The sequence below is a fragment of the Aquila chrysaetos genome, chromosome 6, assembly GCF_900496995.4.
Source record: "Aquila chrysaetos chrysaetos chromosome 6, bAquChr1.4, whole genome shotgun sequence".
Taxonomy (NCBI): Eukaryota; Metazoa; Chordata; class Aves; order Accipitriformes; family Accipitridae; genus Aquila; species Aquila chrysaetos.
This window is the reverse complement of record NC_044009.1, coordinates 22,039,640-22,056,946: the sequence shown is the minus strand read 5'-3', so window position 1 is coordinate 22,056,946 and position 17,307 is coordinate 22,039,640. Positions and strand designations below refer to the sequence as shown.

The window sequence follows — 17,307 nt, the reverse complement described above, 5'->3', positions numbered from 1 at the left end:
GAAAACAGATTTAATTTCTGCAGTGTAAACCCCTAATAGAAATACACTGCATGTATTTATGCAGCATGGTTTCCTATACATGAAAGCTGATTGATTTAGTTGTAGAGGATTACCACCACCAAATGTGGAGTCTTATCTCTCTGGCAGGGCTTATTCTTGTGTATCAGTGGCAACTCCAACAGACGTGTCCCAGTTCCGAGTCTAGCCTGCTATCCGGAACAAGTGATGAAGAGGGGTTTGCATGAATAAGCTGAACTGTGAATCACAGACACTTTGCTGATTTCTACCATCCTGAAAAAGGAGCATGAACCTGCGGTAGAGCAGACAGCATGCGGCAGGCCACTTGCGAAACCACCTCTTCCCCTTCTACTGGTGCACATGAGACAGAGCCCTAGTTCAGATAAAGACATCCACTACAATACGCTAGTAACATATGATCTACTTTAAGCCTAGAGTGGTTTGCTCCCATATACCTCATGTACATAACGCATAGTCACACAAATTCACTGTGATACAATGGAATTATAATATAGCATAAGTTTCCAAGGTCTAAAACAAACCTAAACAGCAAAAGTAAGTAAAGGTAGGCAACTCAGCTTGGTCCTGTGGGTTTCAAAACCTCTTGCCTCCTCTGTGTTTAACGGAACGATTGTGGTAGAGAGAATGGAGCTCAGTAAAGGCAGCATGCCTTCTCACTCCCTCTTTTTAACTGAATGCCTTTCTAGTTCATTTGACCAATTTAAATGCTGTCAGACATTTCAGAGCTGTAGAGCAGATGGAGAAATAGCTTTTAAGGTGAAAGCTGAGGATTTTTCCCTGATCCGATGCCTGCATTGCTACTGGAGGATGAGCCTTCAGGAGGGTGAAGTCTGCCAGGGAAAGACCAGGATGTTCACTTAAATACCCAGGTGAAAGATGCTGCATTAGTCACAAACTATAAATAAATTATGGTACATTGTTTCCCATCTCCCATCCAGAACTGCACAATAAAGAAGGATTACCTGCTTTCTGGCACTGAACAATCTTGTCATGAGTGATGTCTGCCGTCTCAATGAGAACCCTGCTCTCTTGAATCATCTGTGAGAAAATAAATGGAAAAAAAGCAGCATTACTAGGGTTTCCTGCAACATCTAGTCCACAGAAAACTACAAACGTTCAAACTTATGAAGAGCTCTGCTCTGTAAGAAACACTGTAAAGATTGGATCATTGCTTCCTATCAGTGCTCCCAGATCTGTATCAAGCTAAGTGACAGTTGCTCAGAAAACGTTTTGCTCCAGAAGTTAAAGAACAGCTGTTTTACATCAGTGAGACACCACTGCAAATCACATGAAGGAAACACAAGTGATTTCAGAAGAAAGCAGAGTTAGCAGACAAATAAAATTCATTCTATGTGAAACTGAGCCCTTTCTAATTAGTACTTTTCTTGAAACAAAAGGAGAAATAAGTATAGTCCTTGACATAAGTGGTAATAAAAAATGTTAGCGAGTCATGAATAGCGCTGATTTCAAGAGGTACTTAAGCCTGTGCTGAACTTTATGCACTACGACAGTTCAGACAGCTACAGTATTTCTGGAGTTTCTCTTCGGAGAAATTCAGATCCAAACCTATCCTATCCTCAATTTCTGTTGAAGTTTAAAAGAAAGGGGGAAAAAAAAAAGAGGCAGACCTACTCACAAGTTTCAAGAGATATCCATATTTATGCATCTTCCTAGAGTAGCCCATTAACAGCAAAAAGATGAAGTGTCCATTATGTGACAAGTTTCCTGAGCCTCTCTTCTTGCAAATGCTATTCTCCTTTGATGGTAACAAACCTTCCAAAACCCTTCAGAAGCCCAGGCAAGCAAGCAAATTGTTCCAATGCTATGTTCTGCGAAATTGCAAAACGTGGCACACACATCTGTTACAGAAGACAATAACATGCTGTATAACAAACTATGCCTTAGAATAATCTCACTCTCCTGGGACATACACTACAAACCCCAATCAAACCCAAGCAGCATGAGAGCGGTGCCAATTAGAAATGAAGCAAACTGAATACTGGCTAATGTTACATCCTGAAATTACACAAGCCGCCATCTGAAAGCTTTGCCAAATGCTCAACTGCTAAAAGCCTTCCTACTTTCAAACACACTAAATATGAAAACACAACCAGTACGTTTTGATGATTTTAGTGGAAGACAGTATAACAGTATCAAATTAACACTTGCAAATTAGCATGTCTTATTGCTTTAATTAGATACAAGGGAGATGCTTCTACTTGTCACACCTGAAATTCCAAATTCTGGAGAAATTCAGATCCAAATTTTGCTCCTCATGCCACCTTCATTTCTAATTAAACCTATTAAGACAGGCTGCATTTAATAAAAATACCTATGTCTTTGCTTTGATATAAACAAGAACATGAGAAAAACAAAATCCATTACCAGCTTCACGGGCAAAGAGAAAAAAGCCTGATACATCTACGGAGTGCAAAATTGTTTTTTAACAGAACATGCCCAGTGGATATGCCTGAGATTGAAATTACTTTTGATAGTATCCTTTGCCTTTCATTCTTGTTACTTGCTTGTTCGGGCATCATGTTGATTTTTTCCTCTTTGATGTTTTTGCTTGTCATCTAGAAAGAAATGACAATTTCTACCCACCCTCTGGCTTTTCTGTACCACAGCACATAGTCATTTTGTGCTGAAGGAGCCATTCAGCTGCCAGCTACAAATGCTGAAGTTAGTCTGAGCAGTAAAGAGAGCGAGAATCCAAAAAAAACTTGCAAGTCACTAGAGAGGCAGCCAAAGGCCAAACGTGCATCTCTTGCATATGCAGACACAGGGCCTGTGAGCCAGTGCCCGCACTGCCCGGTCCAGCCCGGTGCTGCCAGCATCTTCACAGCGGCTGGGCCCTGCGCACCCATCACCCTGGGCTTGGCCCCCCGTGGGTCTATGCCTGTACTTCCTACCCAGCAGCAAGGTTTTGCCCAGCAAGGTCAATGCATCTAAGCTGGGACAGTATATCCAAGGCATCCGACTCTTCTGTGCTCGGATCCCTAAAGTAGAACTTCACTTGTGAGAGTTTTTTTATATATATATATATATACACACACACACACATATACATACATATATACATACATACACTCATATATATATATATATATATATATATAAAAATATATATAGCCACAGGAAATTATCCTACCATGCACAAAAAAAGCAAGCCTGAGAATCATGCAATTTGGTAATTTAAGTTTGACCATACCTTCCTCCAACCACTGGACCCACTCCCAGGAGTTTCTGGCACGCCTGTTTTAGGATTCTCAGACATGAAGGTATTACATCCATTTTTTAAGAGAACAGTGGCAATAGGATGTCAATTTTCCCTTACTGCAGAGTAGGTAGAGCAGCCCTCCACTCCTTTGATGCTGACATCAAAGTTTCACTGCTCTCAGCTCAGCAAGAACAAACAATTAAAAACAGATCATATAGCAGAATTTAACCTGTTCCTGTCTTCCTGCTCAGCAGTAATCTTGACAAACATAAGCAGCTTTTGTCCCATGACAAATCCTGAGAGTGGATTCAGAATTCCTCAACTCAGTGACTGGGATTAGGGGATACCCTTAGAGCACCACCTGGCATCCCCCCCTCACAGGTTCCTCTAGGAAATAACACACTAGGCAGAAATAATACACCCTGGGCCAACTCTGATACATGATTTTGGCCGGCCTATGGTGTCTTCACCACCTGTGATAACAGTGTGCAGGACCCGGTACCTCTACATGACAGGCCAGGCTCTGCTCCCAGTAAGAACTGCATGTGCTGTTTCAGCGGGCATGAGATCTTGCTTCCTAATGCTGCGGTAAAAGGTCATTAACAATGGGCTAGTGCAAGGATGAAGCCTGGGTGTTCACTTTGAAGAACCAGACGAAGAACCAGATTCATACAGATAAGAGTACACCAGGCAAGTAACTGCTGTCCAGGAATAAAATTATAGGATAGGGCGGGGGGCGGGTTTTGTTTGGTTTGGTTTGGCTTTTTTCTCTTGTTCTGGGTTTTTTCCACCCCTCCTCAAAACACATAACAGTAGGTACTCTTGAAAGGATTCTGTGCAAATCCTGGCAACAGAACTGAGATAACCCTCAAAAAATAGGCAAACTAATCTGAAAACCCACTTTTTCTTTTTCTTTTTTTTTTTTTTTTTATCTTCCCCTCTCATACGTTTTCACTTACACCCAAGGTAGCACCTTGGGGGATATTTACTAAGTAAATATTGTAAAGGTCACCTAAAAAGCTAAGTAACTAGTAACTGTTTACTGGAATTAATATTAACAATTTGTCAGTATTTAATCTCATGCAGGTAAAAGCAGGTAAGAGCCTCAGCTAGAAACTAGCGCCCCGCACATCCTCTCATGCTGGACACAGAACAGCAGGCGGCAGTTTTGGCAGCGTTCCTGGCCGCAGTGGAGGATGCTGGCCAGGGATGCAGCATGTTGGCCATAGATACCTCCACTTGGTCCCATCCGTCAGCCCCTGGGAAACCTTGCTACCGTGGCTCTGCTCAACAGCTCCCGCTCACAGTTCTGTGTCATGGCATCTAGATACGCTTTTTCTTTTTTGGGACTGGTTCTGAAAGGAGTCCATGGCCTCCCAGTCTGGATGGTCCCCTGCTTTTCCAGCTGGCATCACCTCCAAAACCCTGCTTGGGGATGTCACCTACTTCTCACAGTGCCAAGACAAGAACCAGAAGCCCTAAACACAACATGGAGGGCCGTGAGATTTTCAGCTGGGAAGCTAACCCCATAAATCACAGGATAGCCCGAGACTTTCAAGCCCAGTTTTGCCAGTAATATTTCAAAATCCTCCAACCTGTCTCGAATGTGAAGAGTGAGCTTTCTGATGTTTGCAGCATGAATGTCCACGCACCTTTACTCCGCTCAGACCCACGCCGAGCATGCTCTCGGGCAGTTGTGTAAGTCCCAGCCATCTGCCCGGAGACCATCAGGCTGCTGTTTAATGTCAGCTCCCAAACGGCAACTTGCTTCGGTGAGTGACTCTCAAAGAGCAAGAGACATCCTACTCCCTCAGGAAACTCATGCTCCACCAGAGTATTAACTCCTCAACGCTGAGCTTCAAGGGATTAACCTCCAAGCAATATATACTGAAAAGCAACCATTAGAGGATGGATGCTGGTATCTGGGTCCACTTGGAGTCAGTGAGGAAATTTTTAGCAGCTGCTGAAGCTGTCAGGATTGCTCAGGACAGCTTGCATTTCCCATGTCAGAAAGAAGGTGATAAACTTTACCGAGCGATGTGTTTAACGTAACTACAGGGGGAAAAAATGGACAAAAACAGGAGTGAAAGCACACAAAACCCGATTCTGGTATAGGGACTTAAAAAGCTATCTTGCTGACCAATAGCGTACACGTATTCGAGCAAGGCGAAGGGAAGAAGGCTGAATGGGAGAAACTGCCACACACCTTGACGTCATTTGGGACCCTGCTCATTTCAGTACTGGGCCCTGCATCCCAAGGGCCGAGACCCGCGGGGAGGGCGCGGGGTCCCCTCTGCGCTCGCTTGGCAGCTGCAGCAGCGCAGAGCTCTGCGGGAACAAAGGCCGGCCCCGCTCCTCCCGTCGGGGACCCTTACCACGTTTCCATGGGAGCAGGGACACAAAGATTTTTGCAAGGCCTGGAGGTGCTGACTCTCCTGGAGAGGCTGCAGCGCCAGAAATGCTCTCACAACTAGGGGTGAATAAGGGGTTGTTCAGATTGACAAAAGATGCACACGGCACGAGTCCCAGAAGTACATGTCACGTTTAAGAAACTAATGGGAATGAGGAATACAAAGCCTCATCTGCGTAGGTTAGGTTTTTTCTGCAAAATAGCTCATTTAATTTAAATATTCTTACACAATGCTGAAAGCAAGAAGCCTAAACTTGATTCACCTCATTCTACCTGAAGCACCCTGTTACAGTCACGCTGGTTTCTCACAAAAGCATGGGAAGCAAGAGCTGGCACAAACCTGGGAGCTCTCTCTCGTCTGGTATATGAGACCCAGAAAGTGGAACAGACCACGGGCTGAAAACGTCACTGACCTGTCTCACTTAAGCGTCTAAATACAGCATGCAATATCAAATTTAAAATCCCTTTGCTTCACGGAAAGAATGATGCTTTACTTTGTCACTTCTGTTAAGTGTTAATTACAAAGATAAGTAAATTTTAAGTGAAATTTAAAATATTTTAACACTGACAGCATCATATTTCTACTCACAAGAAATTAACAGGCTTATTTATTGTCTGTACTAAAGGCAGTTTAATCATGGGATCAGTACAAACTGAATAAAAAATGTTATTTCTTTTTACTTTAATGAACTCATGTGCTAGAGACCGATTTCTTCTTCTCATTACAAACTATTCTACAAACTGAAAAGGGGAGAGGAAATTAACACAGCAGAGTCTCACCAAAAAAGACAAAAAAGGACAGGAAAAACTCCTGGTGGCAAATTAAAGCACTGTTCCTGCTGGGAAGATAAATGATACAAAAGGGAGAGTTCACAGATTCCTCTCATAAATATTCCAAAGTTTAGAACAGAAACTGACTGAACATCTAACTAAAAATAAGCTTTCTCTCAGGTATCTCCTCACGGCCATTGTCCCAGTCTCCTATGCCTTTCATTGACAGTGAAGAGTTTTGCCTGGGTAAGGAGTACCATATTGTGCCTCTAGTGCTAAAAAAACCCCAAAGAAACAACAAACCACCCCCACCCCACCACCAAACAAAAATAAAAAAGGCTACAAAAATACAACCAATTTGGAAAATAAGCTGAAGCACAAATTGAGCTCATCCCTCTTTAGCATTGAGCGTTTCTTGCAGACATTTGGGACAAGAAACAGCCAGGCACGCAAACATGTGCTGGCAAGTCTTGCAAAAAAGGAAGGATGTGCACATGGTGCAAGGACATGGGAAGGAATGCTGGCCTCCAGTCCACCTTGTCTCTGTCCCAATATGCTCCAAGCCAGGCTTCTGCATCTGAGCCTTCTCCTGCAACAGCCCAGCAAGAGGAACAGTTATCAGGGATGGTTACATCAGCTGGAAATACCTAATATACCTTATTAACACAAACTGCAGAAGGAACTGAATAAAGTTCACCTTAAATTCCAATTTCGTATTTTTGCTTACAAATATTTCTGGGGGAATACGGTGTCAGAGTGTTGCAGGATGTGATCTGATGCATGAAGACCAGTCCTCTATGAAACAACAGGAGCAGTGGAGGAACAGGGGGAGGGGTCAATTTTCAATATGCTTATGCTAAAACAGAGTAACTAAAGTACCCAACTGGAACTTCGTTCTATAACAAATGGTCTAATCTGACTGTTTTCAGGTCCTATTTTAGAAGGGACTAAGGGACATAGTTCATAATTCTCATAAAAGAGAGAATTATAAGAAGTGAAGAAAGAAACAGGATAATTGCTTTCCCAGTCTATGTCCAATTTTGGACAGAAAAAACAGATACAAATTCAAGACAATGTCCATGTACTGGACTATGTTTGACGTCAGTGCATTATGACACTTCCTTGGCAGTCGATACTCTGCTCTGCAATATCCCTTGTCTTCAGCTGCTCAGAGAATTGTGAAAAAAGTTCCTTTGGGGATGACTCTGTCCCAGCTGAAACATGAATTTCAGTGGAAAAGCTCACAAAAATCTATTTAGTCATTTTGCATTAACATAACTGTGAAAATGGACTGTCTCCTTGGGAATAAAGAGCTGTCACACCTGCATCAAGACAAAGAAACCCAAAAAGACCAAATCTGAAAGAACAGTAGAAAAAAGAGCAGTTCCTCTCCAAACACACCTCAGACTTTTGCTAGCAAGCGTGGACCAATACCATTAAACACATTGACTTATTCCCCAGCAGCGCCACAGATATTACTGCTCAAAAATTCCCAATCCATCACCATGTTGGCCAAGACATTCTTAACTAACTTGCTGTCTCTCAACAGTACCTACAGACATCCTGTCCTTCCTTACCTGTCTGCTCCCAAATAGCAAGATCAGTTCCAGTAGAGAGGCTTGAATACAGAGAAAAACGTTAACATCAGCATGAGATTATATAACAAATAGCTTCTCTGTTCAACCTTTTTTACACTTTTTGTTGTTTATGATCCAAAAACATGTAAAGATACTTGGGGAGCTTCTTTTATTTTTCTAGAAAAATTTCTGTATGCACACGAGCCAGGAGATTGGGTAAAACCAAGAACATTTATTATCACTTGTTTATGGCTTTTGATTTGCAAACGATTCAATCAGTTGATCTTGCAGGAAGAATAATGCTGAACCAATAACTGAAAAGCAAAGTGCACAAGTGTCCCTGAGCTCATGCATGCTTGCATCAGCACATGAATGTATCGTGCAGACAGAGAAATCGCAATCTGTTTCTGAACAATTCTCAACCAAAAAAAATCCTAACTTCACAGGGTAACTGTTTGCAATGAATAATTCAACCATCTGTCAGGTCCAGCTGGGCCCCGTCCCTTCTCTTCACATGGAGTATCTCCTTTTTTAGGTGTGATCAATGAACACCAGCATCAATTTGACAGGTTATAAGGCACACTGCACATGCTGCCCACCTGAGCGAGCATTTTCCCATGCCTAGCCACTGACAAGGGGGAGCACACAGGTGGAAGGGGAGAGGAAAAGGGGGGGTCCTTCCTCATGGGAAAGGAAAAGTCTGAAGAACAGCTCTGTAAGTGACATGCTACACTATCCTAAGATGTATGTGTGGGAATCAATGACAACATTACTGGAATCCATTCATCATACTCTATATATGGTATCAACCAAAGCTGTAAGTTGAAATAAACCGTTCTAAATGGTATTTCTGGTAGCTGACATACTTTTTAAAAATGTTTTCTGTGTATTGTCAACGGTCCACCTTATTTTTGTGTTTTTGGCAAATCCCATTCCCTGCTCTCCTCTGCTGAAACTCCCATACAATCCAGTATCATCAATGAAGCCTCTTCCTCCATGAGACACAGCAACAGTCAAGTTCCACTAAACCACTGCAATGCGACCATAAAAAAAGAAAAAAAAGTCCTGAAAAATCATTCCAGTTCCTTAAAAAAAGCATATTAAATTTTATTCTAATAAGGCCTCTCGCAGAATAAAGTATTTAATGCGGAACACAATTGTAAAACTAATTACCCAGGAAAAAACAAACAAACTGCACAAACCAGTCTTTGTCTTTGTCTATCGCGCCTGCTGACAAAGGCCAAGCAGGAGGGAACAGACAGTTAATTGTTTTCCAGATCATTGTGGCAGGTCTCCGAGCGCTTGCACTGCCATTTGCCTGGACTGTCAGCCCTGTCTATGCCCCATTAAACACACAGGCAGAGTTTATACTTTCCGGGGGGTTGGGGAAGGTATGTTCAGTTGGCAATTTCCTGTAAGGGGAAAAAATTCTAACACATTAGGGCTGGTTTTATCAGAGCTTATTTTCAAAGCAGACTTTTAAAGATGTGAAATTTGTGGTGGTTTTGGAGGTGGTGAGGAAGGGTTTGCCCAATACTCACGCTACCTATGCTGCGGAGCCCAGCGAGTGAGGCAGACCTACAATCACAGCTCCCCACTATGAGATTTAGGAACAAACTTCTTTCCATTTTACTGTAAAAGGAGTTAAGAGGTACAGCCCATTCATACAAGAGAGAGGCCAACAGCAACAGCTTTTATTTTATGCATTTAAAATTGCTCTTAGGCCTATTCACCCAAAAAGTGCTTTGAAGTAGAGACATTTCTGGGGAATTAAAGACATGCAGCAAGCATTTGTGGATCCAGTTCCTTGAAGCCATATTTATCAACAACTTAAAAGGCTGAACAGTAGTATATCTTGAATATAAATAAATAAATAAATAAATAAATAGTTAAAATACTTTATATTGCTTTCCACCAACATCTCCTCGTGCTCTCATTTGCACAAAAAAAAAAGGAAAAAAAAAAAAGAAAAAAATTATTATTAAAAAGAAACACACCCTGGATTATTACATTACAAACACCATAGCAAGGAAGAGCCCTTTTTCAACATCAAAACTGCAACGCCTCACCACACTGTGTTTTCAAATATCAAGATTGATAGAGACAGTTCATTTTTTTTGAACACAGAAAAGGCAAAATAGATTTCAATATTCTGCTGCTGGCATTACCTCAAAAGGCAAATATCCAAAATGTAGCAAAACCATTTATTAAATCTGGCTTTTGCTTTTTCAGAAGCAAATAGTTTTAGCAAAGTAAGAGGTAGTCCCAGCCAGACAAAGTGAGTAAAAATAATTTAGAGTATCCTGTTCTCATTAACCAGAGTTACGTCTCAAATCAACCCTTACATAGGCACAGAAGAATTCCCTTCTCTTTTTCAGCCCTCTGATTTTAAACTCCTTGTACTGTCTCTTGACATTCAAAGTACATCTTCCTCCATCAGAGACAAATGTGAGAGCAAACATTATTTAAAACAGTTATACAAGTGTTTTTGTCTGCATCCGAAAGAGGCCTTTCACCTATTTAAATTGAAAAACGGTTTCCAAAGCACAAGGAGGCCTTGAAACGTCCCATGTGTACTCTTCAGTATATAATTACAAAGATAAGAAGTGACACATTCATTCTGGTAAAACTCCATTGAGTAGGCCTCCAAAGACAGAAAAATCTCTTATTTATGTGGTATTTGCTCCTTCAGACAGACATCACACCATGTAACAAATCTATCAAAAAAAAGTCCAATCTAAAATATGGCAATCAACTGGATTTGCAAATCTTTGTTCTGGTATTGTTACAGCTAGTATTTTATTACCACAACTTAATCACCTTCAAGTAATATAAACTACTCTGGAAGGAACCCAAGGGTTATTTCAGAGTATTTTTAGTATTTCTCATCAGTGTCTCCCTCTTCCCCCCAAGCTGATTTTCACCTGAAAAGTGTGTTGTAACAGCAAAAAATGAGATGGAAAGGAGGCAAGCATTTGGCACATTGAATACCTGGTCAAAGCTGTGATCACTCTTCACAGCACTTCAGGGTCTCTGGAAGCAATTCGATACCCCCCAGTTATTCACCTTTTTAGTCCTTACAAACATAAGCTGCAGAAATAACTGCCGTGCACTGAACACGCATCGTGATTTAGTCTGATTGCCACAGTGTAATATTTAAGTCAGGGTTTGCAAAACTACGTGGCTTGCTATCAGTTGCTACAGACCATCTACTGAGGATGGGAAGCAATGGGGCAGTCTCATAGCCCGAGAGGCACAATGTGACAGCAACTTCTGCTGCTGGAAGTCACACACAGCTGTTGCTCAGTCACCCACAGCAGTGACATATGTCATACAAGGCTGAGCAGCAGCATTCATCTGGAATGACTTCAGTTCGTCTCTCTACCTTTCTATAATTATTCCTGTACCACACTGAGCTCTCCTTGCCCGTGCAAAAAAATGGGCGTTGCAAAACTTCCATTCCAACTTTGCCATGCCCTCCCCGAAAGCAACACTGACTTGGTCTGGCAGGGACACGGCCACAACTTAACAGTGCTGGTGAAAGGCGTCAGGAAGGGAACGGCTCAGCTTTGCCCAGGAACTCCCATGCTGCAGCTCCCTGTCTAATGGCCTTGCCCTCTGCTGCGGAGAGGCAAGCGAAGGGCAGCGCACACATCTTGCCGCTTCTCAAGGACAACGACTACCCGCTGCCAGTACACGCTGAATTGCTGCTATTTTTGTAAACAAAGTCCTCTTCAAGTGCCAACCTGTGCTAGCCACAACCCTGTTTAGAAAACAGAAACAACAACGAAAAGCCCAGTGTGGCATTTTGGTGATTAAAGAACAATTTTGCATAGCCTAAGTCATTTGAAGAGCCTTGTTCATTTAACTGAAACGTTTGGGCATGTGAAAGCCAGCGAGCATCACCTGTTGCGTTCAAAATGGTGGGAAAAGGCAGAGGTAGCAGTGGTAAGCGCCTACCAGGTCATATGCTGCCAGGACCTTTTTCTGCACGTCGGGCATGGTCCCCAGAGGCTCTAGGTAAGGAAACGCGTCCTTCATGCAGAGGGTAACGGAGGGTGCGTTGTCACTGCTCACAAGCCGCGAGGACAGGGTCAGGATGCACTGCTTCAGGCTTGCGATGGGCGGCAGCCCACACAGCTCCTTGACAGACACCATAGCATTCTGAGGGAAAGAAAAGAAATACCTGAGCGCATGTTGTCGCTTGCCACTCGCTTCCCCCTACCTGCCAGTACTTCGTCAGCTTCTGCCTGCTTCTCCCCCCTGACGTGGGGCAGTGCTACCCTGCCGCCCGCAATCCCTGGGCCCCCCGTGGACCCCAGGGTGCCAGCACACACAGGAATTCCCAGCCAGCCCCGTTGTCAGCTCCCCAAGCCTACTGCCAGCTCCAGCTTTCCCCCAGGCCCAGGTATCCCAGCTGCCAGCTCTGCAGCTACTTTGCATTGCAAATCCAGCCCCAACAGGGACAAGCTTTGGTCCCCAGCATACTAAACCATCAGCCTAAAATGCTATTTCTCTTCCCAACTGCTCAGACTCCAATTGCTTTTGATGCTGTAATCGCCTCGTTCTCCCGTCATTATCATCCTCCAGCAAGAACGAGTTTGACAGACCTTGTATTTCCCATGGGAAAGGCAAGCAGGAAAAAACCACTTTGTTTTCAGCCTTACATTACCACATCATAAAGAAACAGAAACACTCTTTCCCCTTCAGAGGTCACATGTAAGAAAATCAATACTGGATATACAGGTCAAACCAAACTAGCATGCCAGGATTTATTTATTTATCAAGTCAGTGGATGTATGGCTGACATGCCCTCATCATTTAGCTTCTTGAGTCGTACAATGAGTGACCACGATGCGCAACATCTAAGTAAGAGAGTATTATAATAACCCATACTTTGTAAATGTTCCCCACAGATCTTGCTGAAAAAAGTCATCAGAAAATGCCCAGCTAATTAATAGAGGCTCTTCTCATTAATCAAATACATTAGCATGCAGTTAAATCTAATGACTGTGTCTTTACAAAGCATTCCCCAGAACAAGATCTTGTACTGAAATTTTGCTTGGAAGGCACATTAATGCTGTTTCTGAGTCAGATTCAGAGTATTTTCTTTTATATAGTTCACATATAGTGCCTGACCTAGACAGAAGGTGGAGTCAGCGGTTCAAACTAGTTACTTTCAAGGCCTGCAGGAAAGGAAAGGCTGGGAAGTTTCCCATTCTTAAAAATATGCTTAAACTATTCCTTTGGGAGTGATTTAAAACTTATGTCATTTTGTAAACTCTTCCAGCTGCCAACATTTAATTTGCTTTAGACTCTGTCCAGAAGAGTGGGGTCAATGAAGTGCTATGCGTTTTTCTCCTGTTTTCAACAAAGAAAAATGAATTGTTTCTGTATCTTTACCAAGGAGATAGTTATGGCTGATTTCAGCTATTTATTAAAGTAAACTCATTGTTTAACGCTACTCAGTTTTGTTTCTAGGCAGCGCCTGGACCTCTGAATTGAGCTGCCCCTTAACCAACCCACAGAGTCAAGCACCGGGCAGGCGGGTTCTTGTTTGGCCTCTCTGCCACTTCACCCACCTCCTGCCGACCACGAAGGTCTAACCCAGGCAGCTGTGACGGTGCTGCGCACCTGGGCCCTGGTGCTGCCGGCCGCAGCAGGCTCCGGCTGCTCTTGGAGCAGCACGGGCGGCGGAAGCGGTGCCAGGAGACCCTCCGAGCCAAGACACGGCACCGGTGCCCGTGCCGGCACTCAGCCAACTGAGACAACACAGCTGTTTCGCAGGGAGGAAATTGCAACCCAAGTGGCATTCAGTGCCTACGTTGAACATCTGCAGCCCTTGGGCAAACAGTGGCAACACACGCTCAGGGAAACGTGCTGCTCTTTGCACAGTGGGCTTCTCTGGCGTAGACAAGACCTCAATGACACATCCACTGAATGTTGCTTATATTCACCCAGACAAAGAGAATTAAGAGCATAACCCTCACTCAGTTAGCAAAACAAAAGCTTGCTGACGTTTTCCAGGACCAGCGAGGAAATGAAGTTTTTGAGACCTGAGGCATGGGGACACAAATGTACCCTCAGTTCTGATTTCTCAGACAAAAACAACCAGTAAGCACGTGTTTGGAGAGGGCATATTGATTTTTAAAACATTTCTGCCTAATCCCACATTTTCTTGTTAGTTAGCACCCGTAACTATCAGCCTTCCGACGTCCAGTTAAAGGTTGACAACAGCTGTGGGTCGGAAGCTTCACCAGTTTCCACCAGCTTCAGCAAGTTAGCCCTACCAGCAGCTCGCACCAGGACATTCACTGCCACATTCAGGACACACCAATGCACATGACGGAAGTGTCATACCTGCATATTTTCTCTCATGTCAGTAGCCTCTCGTAGCGGATGCACTGCCAACTTAAAGATATCATCGATAGTCTTGAGACCGGTGTTCCTCAGCATAGTGTACTCCCTTGCTTTCTTTCCTATTCTCACTGAGAGGCTGCGCTTTTGGGCCTTCCCGCCTCCACTTCGGTTGGTTATAGCAATGTGAACAAAGAGGGTAACGTGCTCCATGATATCACCAACAAAAGATCGCAGCGGTATGTGCCTATATCCAGGCTGTAAGCACTCCAGCGGGATGGTGTACTGCCCTATGAACTCATCCCCAATGTAGTCATCATCCAAAACAACAAAACGGATCATGGCCAGCTCTGGTAGATTGATCTGGAACTCAAAGCTTTCATCAAAAATGGGGTTATCACTGTTTTGCTGAACAGTTTTAGTTCTTTGTTCAGTGCAGTCTGCAGGAATGCCGTGTATTTCTATGCAGACATAGGGGTCTATGACATCCCCTTTTGCACATGCACCCTTGGGCTTTGGAAAGTTCTGACCACTGATTATTTTGACATGTAGAACTTGGGGAGAGACCCCTGGAACAATGCCCTTGGTATTTGCGCTGAAGTAAGACACTTCGTCACGCATTACTGAAGGCCTGAGAACGTACCCGCATCCCCCATTCTGTAGAAACCAGCCAGTGTGTAGGTCCATCATGGGCCCTGGGGTCTGATAGTTCATTGCCACTATCTGGCAACCACAATTCCAAAAATCTTGAGGATTTAAGTTGCTAGAGTCTATCCTCATAGCACTTGGGTACACCCTGGACAGAAACTTTTTATTGTAGTTGACAAAATCTTCAGGGTATTCATTTGCAATCCGACTGGCTTCTGCCTCACTGAAGGAGCACATTTCCCAATAATTTTGAGCTTTCATGGATGTCTCAAAGTCTTTGTATTGGACAGACTTGCATAGGGACACCAAGTCGGACAATTCCCTGCAGAGCCAGATCAGCTTCGGTTCCCTTGAGAAGTCCTCTGACAGTCTCCGGGATATTTCAGCCTCTTCATCTTCATCCGTGACTTCTCCTTCTAATATGTCCTGGTCACAGGGCAGCTTCTTCCCCTTCACAATGATCTTCATTTTCAGTTTCTCGGGTGATGGGAGGTAGACTTCTGAGGATAAAGGTGCCTCTGTGTATAGTTTGTTTCCAAAGATCCTTTTCATGTGTTGTACCACTACCTTCTGCTGTGGTACTGAGCAGTGGTTTCCCAAGCAGAGAATAAGGGGGTATTCTGAAGCAAAGAAGGCCAATTTGTTTATTACCTCAATAACATTTCGAAAGGCAAGTGGCGATGTCATGTTGTTACGGTTACAAATAATGGGTTCATTATCTGGGCCGTCACAGACATCTAGTTCAATACTCCGACAACTCATCTTTAAAGCTCTGACATAACCGTTGATATCAGCTGGCCCTCTGAGCTGGTCTTCTATTAGATATGTATTGTGGGATGCATTGATGTAGTAATGTGACAAAGGCTGTGTCATGTCTTGGACAATTTTTTTGTGCTCTGGGTCAAAAATATCACATTCTGGGGACAACAAGTATTGAGTAAATCCATCAATCGCAAGAAAACCTTTCAATCGCCCTTCTTGAGAAAGCTCATACCTGCGTATAATATCTAGACACATTTCTTCTGTTATGTGGGTCACTCCTTGCTCAGCCTCTAAAAACAGCATGAGGTCATTGGCATCTAAATACTCTTTGTTTTTAGATATCTGCACGAGTAAGAAATAAACTTCAGGTCTTGTGCAAAGTTCACTGAACGCTTCACAAAATTCCTCTTTCGTTACTCGTGTTGTCAGTTTCTCTTTGCTCTTCTGGATTTCCTTAAATTTTAATCTAATCTTTGACTCCTTTAAGGTGGGGTTAAGCTTCTTTATTAGCTCCACAGATGTATCTTCTAACATTATGCCATTACCATCAACATCTGCTGCTTCGAATACAGTTTTTAGCCAGGCAAACCGTGGGGTATTATGGCTACTTTCCATCAAATCCAGGGGTTGTTTGCTACGAGAAACCAAGTACCTTAATCCTGATACCCAAATATTGGCCACATCAGCTGAATTGGCAACCAAATCAAGGGACTCGTAGTTCTCACCATGAATTACCGACAGCGCACAGTCCTCAGAAATCTGGTCTGCGAGTCCATTATTCCTGAACGTTTCTGTGTTCTTCCCTAGTCTGATTTCTTTTATAGCAGAAATATCAAGCTTGGCTTTCTCAAGGTCCTTCTTGGAAGGCTCCCAACGAAGAGCCTGCAGGTCAGGATCCAGAGTAAAAAAACGGTTATAAATCCGGGAATTTGGACGAACTTTCTTCAATTCACACCCAGCCTGCATAAAACTGATACAGTCGCTGGCGCTGCTTATTTTCTTCTCTGATGGCATGCTGCTGAAGGACACTGTTTTCTTTCTTCCACATTTTTGGTTTGAAGGATCCTGTGGAATAATTACATAAAAAAAAGATTGAGTAAGTTTTCTTTGGCCGTTCCACAAGTACATAAATAATAGAGAAGATATGTTTATGTAAAGATAATTCATGTTCTTATGAACCTCAAAACACAACATATTATCCCTTCCCACAATTTAGTTCCCTACTGAGCTATAAAATATACGGAGCTATACAGTGACTTGATTGATTGCAGCATTAGAGATACCAAGTTTTCATGAGTGACATTTGCAGCTGTTAAACTGCCTTCCAGATCTCAGCAACTCACTACAGCAGTGAGGGGGTGGCATCCGGTTGTGTCACATACATTTTGAAAACAGATACGTATGGGAAGAGGGGTTTCATGGGAAGCTCCAGCACCTGGTTAAGGTCCACGTAACCAGAAGTGGGGTGGATCTCACTAGAATTTAAGAGATATCATGAATAAAGGAGGAACTTTGGCATAAAA

General features: G+C 43.2%; 1 protein-coding gene across 2 annotated transcripts in view; it reads right to left on the bottom strand.

Annotated features, from left to right (window-relative positions):
- PLCL1 (phospholipase C like 1 (inactive)) overlaps window positions 1–17,307 on the bottom strand; it is a 257,518-nt gene that overhangs the window by 74,084 nt on the left and 166,127 nt on the right. For both annotated transcript variants that reach the window (XM_041124408.1, XM_041124407.1), the window contains exons 2-4: window positions 14,378–16,849; window positions 11,978–12,181; window positions 1,002–1,077 (exon numbers count right to left, since the gene is read on the bottom strand). In XM_041124408.1, coding sequence (XP_040980342.1) covers window positions 1,002–1,077; window positions 11,978–12,181; window positions 14,378–16,849 — 2,752 coding nt within the window. The remainder of the gene's footprint in view (window positions 1–1,001; window positions 1,078–11,977; window positions 12,182–14,377; window positions 16,850–17,307) is intronic.